Source organism: Trichechus manatus, unplaced genomic scaffold, assembly GCF_000243295.1.
Source record: "Trichechus manatus latirostris isolate Lorelei unplaced genomic scaffold, TriManLat1.0 scaffold00010, whole genome shotgun sequence".
NCBI lineage: Eukaryota > Metazoa > Chordata > Mammalia > Sirenia > Trichechidae > Trichechus > Trichechus manatus.
Genome location: NW_004443946.1, coordinates 8,206,494 through 8,216,132, shown reverse-complemented (window position 1 = coordinate 8,216,132; position 9,639 = coordinate 8,206,494). Strand labels below are relative to the sequence as shown.

The following is a 9,639-nucleotide window of genomic DNA, read 5'->3' as shown; positions in this document are numbered from 1 at the left end:
TGAGATATAAAAGAACAGTTTTACAAATATATCCATAAGATTTAACTGCTCATAACAATTATACATGGTAAATATGACCACCCCCTTAACTTCTAGACTATTTAATACAGAGAAGCAATCTGTCATCTCAGTTGAAAAGAAACAACTTCCCTTTCTTTCACTGAGTTTATTTTTGCTTGTTTAGAAACATGTTAAGTAAAAATGGAAAAATATCTGTTTTTCCCTAGGGTTCATGAGGGTTGAAATTCATTTGCAATGACATGTTTTACTAAAAAATACTGAAACTTTTTTTGTTTTACCGCTTCAATAATGCTTACAATCTTTTTTTTTTTAAAAAAGATCCTGAAGTTATCTCATTGGCCTTTGACTGGGTCTTTAAAGAAACAATGACAACAGCGCTGTGCTCCATTTCTAGCACTGAACGAGCAACTTCATACCCTCAGCCCGTAGAGGCCAAACTATGGAGATACATCATCAACAGCCAAGGGAATGGAGCTGGATTTGGTTTAAAATCAAGGTTCTGCAGTTTGTCTATCGCAAATTCCACTGTTAGGAGGCAGGACTGCATGAAGATAACTAGTTTTTCCCAGCATTAACAATGGCGTGATCATAACCCTTTTGTGAAAATCCAAAGAAAAGAATGGCTTTAAAAGAACAGAAAAATTGAGCAAAATCATAGAACTGTAGGTAAAGGTTCTGTAACCATTATTACGCTTAAATTAAGTAGAAAATGAGCTCCTTAAACCATAAACTGCCCAAATAACAATACTGAGCTCCCAAATAACAGGGGTTTGAGTTTTCCATGTAAGAAAAAAAAAAGGCATTGAAGCTTTATGAAGAAAAGAGCTCTTCTCAACTTACCTAACAGTATATGTAATAACTTAAAATAACTTCCCTATTGATGATAGTGGAAAATAAAATCTGCTACAATCAGGTTTATGCCAGTTCTTGGCATATTTCTGGATCCAGATTCATTAGTCTCCTTAATGGAGCCCATCATTTTTCCAATGGCTTTTTCCTTTCTTTAAACCCTAACCCTGAAATTCTATAACGAGTTATATATCACGTGGCTTCCCTGAGGCACAAAAGTACCAAACTCTATAATTAACTATCGAGAAATGATAAATATGCTCTCTATTTATATTAAAAGATTTTAATTCTTTTGGACTACAGTGGGGGAGAGGAATCAAAACAAAACAGAAAGCTTAACACTTAACTCTGCAGTGTGAACTGTAGCCCTTTTAGTGAAAAGCTGAACCAAATAAAGGAAATGTTAAGAGTCGCAGCACCAATTACTAACAATAAAAAAATTCTGGGCTAGAAAAATACTCAAGAGTTGCATCCCATCCACTCTGAATCATCTTTTTTTCTTTTGTAGTAATCTGACATGAACAATTGAAAAAAATAATATAATCTATGGAAATGCATCACTGGGGGCCTTACTTTTGGAAACCTATTTGCAAAAAGGCATCTCCGTCAGGCCCAGACCAGTATAATTGCTCAGCAATTTCCTACATATACACATTGGGAAGTGGGACTTGCCCTTTAAAAGAGGGCAATCAAGACATAAAAACAAAAGTGACCTTTGAAAAAGGTACCTTTTCCAAATTGTATTACTCTATTCTTACAAAATAAATTACTCTCAACTCTGAGAAAAAAATCTCATCAGCCAAACTAAAAGGGGTCCTTTCTTGCAGACATACCACCTCTCTGCAGTTCCTTAGGCAGGGGGTTGGGGGTTGGGGGGCCTTCACTTGGAAGCCAAAGGGAAAGACTAGACGCTGATAGAGGGTGGTTCACTGTTACCACTTCCAAGAGCATAGAACTTATTACCCAAATTTCAACTTACACTTAGCTACCTGAGTTTACTAACAGTCAGCAACTTTTCAAGTTGGAAGATAACTTTATTGTTGGGCATACGTTGCACGAAGAACTACTACACCTATATATATGGTATCAGAGCGTAACTTTCTGCAACTGTTTTTGGATAGGTAAGATTCAGCCTTTCTGGATGCAAGACCACTTACCTTTCAAGATGGTTTTAAGGTATCAAGAATACTCACACCACCCTTTAGCCATACGTAAGAAAAGCAAACTTGTACCTCCTTTATTGTTTTGTGAAGCCCAAAGAATCCACAGGCTAAAAAGACATACTCTACCACCATGGAATGCTAACCACTGGAGACTCTTGCTAAATCAAAAGGCATTAGATGTGTTATTCTAGGCAATTCAATTTTTTCATTCATTTTCTGTTTGTAGGGAGAGTAAGCTATACAGAATACAGCAAGCTAGCTATCAGAGAATTGCTATTGGATTTTTGCATCATTGAAAATTACCAAAAAAAAAAGAAAGAAACACTTTACCCTAAAAAAATGATCTCCATTGAAAAATAAAGCTATTTTACAACCGAGAGGCCGAACTTTTTTAAATAGTAAGTCCAATTAAGCAGCAGCAATCAAAAGTAATGCATCACTTCAAGGAAAAGGGCGTTCAAAATGGGCTAGAATGAAACAATGTACTGGCAAAATATGAAAAGACCAATTCAAGTATGGATACAGTGTATTAGAATTATATAAATTATCTATCTTTACAGAAGTTAAGAACATGTAGAACACATCTGCAATGGTCAATTTAAGAGGATATGAGTTGTTTAAATAAATACTAGCTTCATGTAGTAGGGATCTACTTAATCTCAGCCAGCACTGGCAGTCTCACATATACTAAAAAACCTTTAAATTCTAGAAGTAGTGATACTACTGGTACCAAGCACAGAGAATGAGCATCCAAGAATTATTATTCAAAATGAAATGAAACTAACAGGGAGGGATGGTGAAACTCATATGAAATTCTGATTTAATTATCCTTCAGTAAACACTCATTTGCTCTCTGAAAATCAGGAATTTCAAATTATCTCTGCAGACGTTATCATTTGGTGTTGTGTATATCTAATGATCACATTTAAATTCAGTTTCATTTGCAAACATTTTCAAAACTTACAGGGCTCCTTAAGCTGCAAGAGAAGGTGACAGATGGTGGAAAGTGAGTGAACAAAAATGACTTGTATCATTGTGATGTAATGCTTTTCAGGCTCACAGAATTTTGGCTTTCTTAAGGGGGAAAAGAATTTTATAAAACCCAACCAGTGGTTTTAAAAAGTAACAGCTTACCTTTAATCACTCTTAAATCTTAAACAAGTCAGTATGCAAATTAACTTGATATTGTAGTAGCTAAGCCATGTCTACTGCTGCAATATTTACCCTCAGTTAATGAGTTTTTAAGAGTTGTGACATTTTAATCAACAAAACAGTTCTGGGCATGCAAGATGAATATTGGGGACATACCATATTAAGTGGAAATAACAAAAGGCAGACTAAAAAGTTATGGAACATTCTCTGTTTGAAATGCCAACGTATTCGATGAATGTGGGTATAAAGTAATAAAATTCCACTATAATTAAGAAAAAAAGAAAAAACAAAAAAACCCACCATATATGAGTATTCTTCTCCAAATAAAGTCAGAAAAATAAATCAGAAAAAAGCTCTAGATTTCAAAACAACCACCTGTGCATAGGTCTTCTGTCAACCAATACCATTTTACAGAGCCACCCCCTTGGTATCTGGTCAGATTCTAGTCGTTATCAAGTATTTCCTGACATTATGTGTCTCTCGGTTAACACCTACAATGTAGCACTGAAGGTTGTACATTAAGACCTAACGACTTTTGAATAAATTTCTTCTATATTTGTTAAAATATGATTTAAAGGCTTATCCAAGTTTATGAAGGAAAAAAAAAAAAAAAAAAACTTGGTTAAAAGCCCAAGATTAAAGTAAAAGCATGGCATTTAAAATCCAATTATTATAAGGATACTACGGTTTAATTAAGCAGACTTCAATGACTATGCCGCTGTTTTGAGCATGCAACACACCACTGATATCTGTTAAATTCCTGGCATGTTTCACCACTGTGTCCCCTTTTTTTCCCAGCCCCAATCCCTCCCGCCCCACTTAAGAAACAACACTATAAAAAGGTAAAATTTGGAGTTAGTGGCAAAATCTTCACAGTAACTTGTTAATAAAGTCATAGATGGCTGTCAAGGGCATCAGTCAACTGGACCTTGGAAAATTAATTTGATGCAGTTTTGTTCCCCAACCAGCTGCGTTGCACAGAAAGGGCAGGCGGCATGAAATGCATGAGTTCCATGAGGCAACGGGATCTGAGACCAATACTTTGCAGACTTCTCTGAGCACACGTGTCCACAAGGAGTAAAAGCATGAGTTGGTGGTCCTGCGTCCACATAAAATCCCGCCTCGCAGCCAAGCCAGAGAGGTACATAGGGGCCCACAGTCCTGCACATGGGACACTCCCTCTCGTTGGCCTCTGTGTCACTCCGGTGGCCCCAGTTGTGGTACCCGTGCACGTGGCCACAGCTGAGATATGCCCAGGGCTGCTTCTCCTCTACCACCTCTTTCCGGTTGATGCTGGGGAAGGCCAAGGTATTGAGCCCCACGGGACACTGTGGTCGGGCAGCGTTGATCTCCTGCCGGAGAGCTTCTATGTGTTTCTGAGTTGGAGTATGAAAAAGGCCATCTGCTGTTCTCCAGAGAAGAGTGGCCCCACACAGGTCAATGAGGGAGCCGTCCTGCAGCACGTTGGTCTCACTTTCCACCTACAACAAGGTTTGACAGACATGCCTTTAAAAGCAAATTCCTCTAGCACTCTTTCCTCTCCGAATAAATAAAAACCATCTTTGAAGCACAGGATACAGTCAAACATTAGTTGGGAGGTGGGTTACCCCACTGACAACAGGACTGGGGGAGTAAATAACCTCCCTGAGCCTCAGTTTCCTCATCTGAAGACTGGATATAATACATATGTGCCATATGCACAAGGCACTCAACACAGTTCAATTAATATAGTGATCATTTCAATGAACTTCACAAATATTAGATTTTTATTTTTTTCCTCATTAAGTCAATAACAATTACTCACTGTCCTCATAAAAGACAAGAGAGGTCATAATTTCTGCTCATTTCTACCCAAGTCAATCCAGAAGACCCTGGGGGACCTGCAATAATCACTGCAGAGGTCTAGAACACTTCTAATGACTCTTGGCTCCACAAGTAACTCGAATGTACCTCTTTATCCTTCATTCCTTAGGCTGAAGCACAAGGGTTCACTATTCACCTTCATTTTTAAAAGGACAGCTGTGCTCTGGCACCAAGTGCTTACAAGACTGATTAACAGCTGACAAGAAGCACAAAGGTGAGCAGAAATTCCATCAGCGCCTCCAGGTGCCAGATATGTCCTAAGCACTGCAGGTACAAAAATCAGTAACACCTCTTCCCCATCCTAAAGAGACTTGTTCTTTAGTAGTGGGAGGTAGATGTGCAGACAGCTAGGAGCTAGTTGAGGTTAATAGGTGCTGAAAGTGCTTTGTGAGGCCATATCACCATGGTGGTTAAGAGCATGGGCTCTGGAACCCGAAAGCCTGGGTTTGATTCCAGGCTCTCTCACTTATTAACTGTGTGACCTTGGGCAGGTTACTTAAGCTCTCTGTGTCTCAGTTTCCTCTTCTGTAAAATACAGACAAGATTGTTGTGAGGATTAAATAAGTTAATACAAATAAAGTGCTTAGGACAATGCCTGGCACAAAGTAAGTGCTATGTAAGTATCTGCTATTATGACTTTGATGATAGAAGCCTGGAATTTTTTTTTTTGCATTTTTTTTTTAATTGAGGTAAAAATATACACACCAAAACATCTGCCAACCCAACAATTTCTACATGTAAAATTCAGTGACCTTGATTACATTCTTCACATTGTGCAACCATTATCACTATCCTTTTCCAAATTATTCCACCACCGTTAACATAAACTCAATAACCCCTAAGCAAAAACTTCCCCTTTCCTTCTCTCTCTCACCCCTGGTAACCACTAATAATCTTTGGCTTCTATATATTTGCTTATCTCATGTAAGTGAGATCATACAATATTTATCCTTTTGTGACTGACATTTATTTCACTCAACATAATGTGCTAAGGTTCATCTAGAAATGGTTTTTTTAAAAGGGTTTTCCTTTGAACAGAGATTTTAAAGAAGTGTGTCAGGAGTCAGTGGGTGGAATGGAAGGAAAGAGGTCTGGAAAGGCCAAATAGCATTTGTACTGGAGGAAGAACAAGGAACTCAACAAGGTTCAACAGATAGCTGGACATTCTGTTCACTGCCAGGTCCCCAGCTCCGAGGCCCTCCTTAGTAATAACAACTAACTCATTATGGAGTGTTACCACTGCCACACTATTCTGAATGTCTCCATGCATTTAACTTACTATTACTATTCCAATTAAATAGATGGGGAAGTCAGACACAGAGAAGTTAAGTCACGGATTCAAGACCACAAAGCTACTAAGTAGTAAAACTTGAACCTGGTGGCTTCACTCTGTAAACAGTGAACGCACTCAACTGCTAACTGGAAGGTTGGAGGTTCAAGTCTAAAGAGTAGTACCTCGGAAGACGGGCCTGGAGATCTACTTCAGAAAAATCAGCCAGTGAAAACCCTATGAGCACAGCTCTACTCCAACACATGTGGGGTAACCATGAGTTAGAATCAACCTGATGGCAACTTTTTTTTTTTTTGCTCAAAAACTAGCCTGTCTTCCCTCTTAACTTCATGTGTCCTACCCTCTGTCTGTGAACAAAATGTGTAGTTTGTCCCCAGAACATAGTGTGCAGGAGGATACCCTTAGCAGATACTGGGCAGAGGCAAGGACTGAGACCTTATTTTTTTAATTCTAAAACAATAAACGGAAAAAGCACAAGGAATTGATGACGGAGTTATGGAAGTAAGAAAGTTAAAACATAAGGCTCCTACATATCAACTCTCTAGGTGTACTATACAGAATTCAAATCCCCACCCACCACTTACTAACAAGTGACTTAAAGTCTTGGTTCCTCATCTGTAAGTGGGAACAATAACAATACCAATTTGATGGGTTGCTTTGGGCAATGCCTGCTGAGAGAACTAACATAAAACTAATGGAAAGCACTTGGTAGAGTGCCTGCACACAGTGATTCCACAGTTATTCTACTACTTCACCTCAATTAGGTAAGCAAATCAAGTTAACCAAATTTACTTAATTTTACACAAAGGCAATACAGTTTAATAGAATATCTCAAATATGGTTTAATAAAACACTCAAGAGCCTTGAGAAGAGGTATCATAACGCTACCATACGTTATCATTAACTAGGTAAATGAGTAGGACAGAATTCTGATTCAAAGTCCATTCACCTACTTGCTAAGTGGGGATTAAGCGCCTAAAAAGACATTTCTCCCATATTTAATTGATTATGTTGGTTAAGTGTAAGTACCAAAGTTCCATCATTTGCTGTAATCATGTGAAAACATGATTTGTTGTTGAGAACACATCTGTATGTTGATTTATATTAAATGTTGAGTATGACATTAATACAAAATCTTCTATTAGCACTAGCTCCACAAAGTGACGGACCGGGCATCTAATACTGTTATAATAAACAAATATTCAGGACTTTAAGCAGATCATTTTACTCCTTATACTTTTAGATTAGACTGCAAATAAAGAGTACTGCCAGAGACCATCTCCAAAATCTAATCTCTAGACAGACATACTTTATATCAAATGCTACCAGCAACATGTATAGGACCCGAGTCATAAATTGAAAGAGAAGCTCAAAGAATCAGTAGGCTTTCATCTCAGAGACAAAATGTCCAGGTTAACAACAGGTGACTGGAAGGAGGATGTCTCTGTTCAGTCACCCAGGCACCCAAGATCACAGGGACTGAAATCCTCATTGTTGGCCAGTTGATCTTACACTATCAAACAGCACAGTACAATTTCACTTAGATCTAAGTGTAACTTAGAGAGTAACTTATAAGTTAGTCTATACTTAATGCAACCCTTAATACAAGCTGTTTTTGAGTTGATTCTTTTCAGTACAACTGTAAAATTCTCTGGCACACACAGCTGCCTGAGTTGGGTCACATATCATAACCAGAATAGGCCAGAAGCTCATCAGGGACTGGGCCTTCCTGGACAACAAGCTCTCCATGGATTCCAATGCTTTGTTTTTCCCCAGGGAGGCAAATACTCTGGTAAACCCTTTCGGGTGAATGCCAGGTGTGGCTCCCTGTGAGACAATGGCAATTAGGAGCCCAGACAATCAATCAGGGGACCTGAGCTTTAATCTCATGCACAGCTACCTTCCAGCTCTGTGACACTGGACAATCTTTAATCTCCTATGCCACACCTTCCTCATCCATAAAATGGGCTGATTCCACCTCCCCGACAGGGCTGCCATCAGGGAGCAAATAAACTAATGTCTCTGAAATGTTAATACAGCACCTGCACCCAGCTACCATTACTGACTTCCTACTGTTGCTGTTATAATGATAAATAACCAGTTTGCCCAATCTAGGTTGGTGTTGTGTGAAATTATCCAACGATAAACAAAAAGTTACTTGGGAAAATTTCCTTTCATATTCCTTTCCCTATTTACACCTCTTGAAAACTATTTAAACACTACTGAATTTTCTTGGTCTTTCTTAGAAAATGCTTCTCATATTTGCTTAGCCATGATGCTCCAGGTCTAGGCTTTACTGTAAAATGCAGATGCTGTTCCTGCTGCTGAATAATAGTGTAAAATAGTAATAAAAATAACAATTCCCTAAAAACAAGGATGCAGTAGAAGAACAGCAAACCAGGTTAGTAAAACAGTTTCCTATCTTCTTTTTCCATCGCAGAAATATTTGGTTATCATCTTTGTTTCTGAAAACTGCTTGATCACATCCTCTATTCCCTATACATTTTCCTGTGTGGGGTTTTGAAGAAGGTATTTGCTCCCTCTGGTTGTAGCTTCTACCTAACAATTAAGTAAAAACACAGGGAGTGTCGAGTTTACTAAGAACCTTTCAGCAGTTGTGCCATACAGCTAGCTATAGCAAAGATCAGAAACCTAACGCTTCCCATTTAAGGTATTACGATTATTTTCCACAGAAGTTAAAAGACCAACTGCTTTAGGGCACGGGAATAAGTGGTGATATTTATAGAAAAACATTAACATGCCAAGTCAATGCAGTACATGAATCATTTCAAGTAAAAAAACCGTTTAACTATTACCACCAATGACCGCCCTGACAGGGAACACAACAGACAGTCCCTGATGGAGCAGGAGAAAAGTAGGGTGCAGAACTCAAATTCCAGTAAGAAGACCAGACTTAATGGTCTGAATGAGACTGGAAGAACCGCGGAAAGCATGGTCCCGGGATTCTCTTATCAGCTCAAAACTAAAACAATTTCCGAGGCCAACTCTTCAGACAGGGATTGGACTGGACTGTGGGACATAAAGTGCTACTCGTGAGGAGTGTGCCTCTTAGCTGAAGTAGATACAAGAGACTAAACGGGCAGCTTCTGTCCAGAGGTGAGATGGGAAGGCAGAGAGGGGCAGGAGCTGGCTGAACGGACATGAGGAATCAGGGGTGGAAAGGAGGAGTGTGCTGTCACAGTAGGGGGAGAGCAATTAGGGTCACATAACAATGTATGTATAAATTTTTGTATGGGAGACTAACTTGAAATGTAAACTTCATTTAAACTACAACAATAA

At 38.7% G+C, this 9,639-nt stretch overlaps 1 protein-coding gene across 1 annotated transcript in view; it reads right to left on the bottom strand.

Moving 5' to 3' along the window:
• Positions 1 to 4,061: 4,061 nt before the first annotated feature.
• The window catches only part of PELI2 (pellino E3 ubiquitin protein ligase family member 2), a 197,701-nt gene continuing 192,123 nt past the window's right edge, over positions 4,062 to 9,639 (bottom strand). Inside the window, exon 6 of the mRNA XM_004370889.2 lies at positions 4,062 to 4,666. Coding sequence (XP_004370946.1) covers positions 4,100 to 4,666 — 567 coding nt within the window. The 3' untranslated portion in view covers positions 4,062 to 4,099. The remainder of the gene's footprint in view (positions 4,667 to 9,639) is intronic.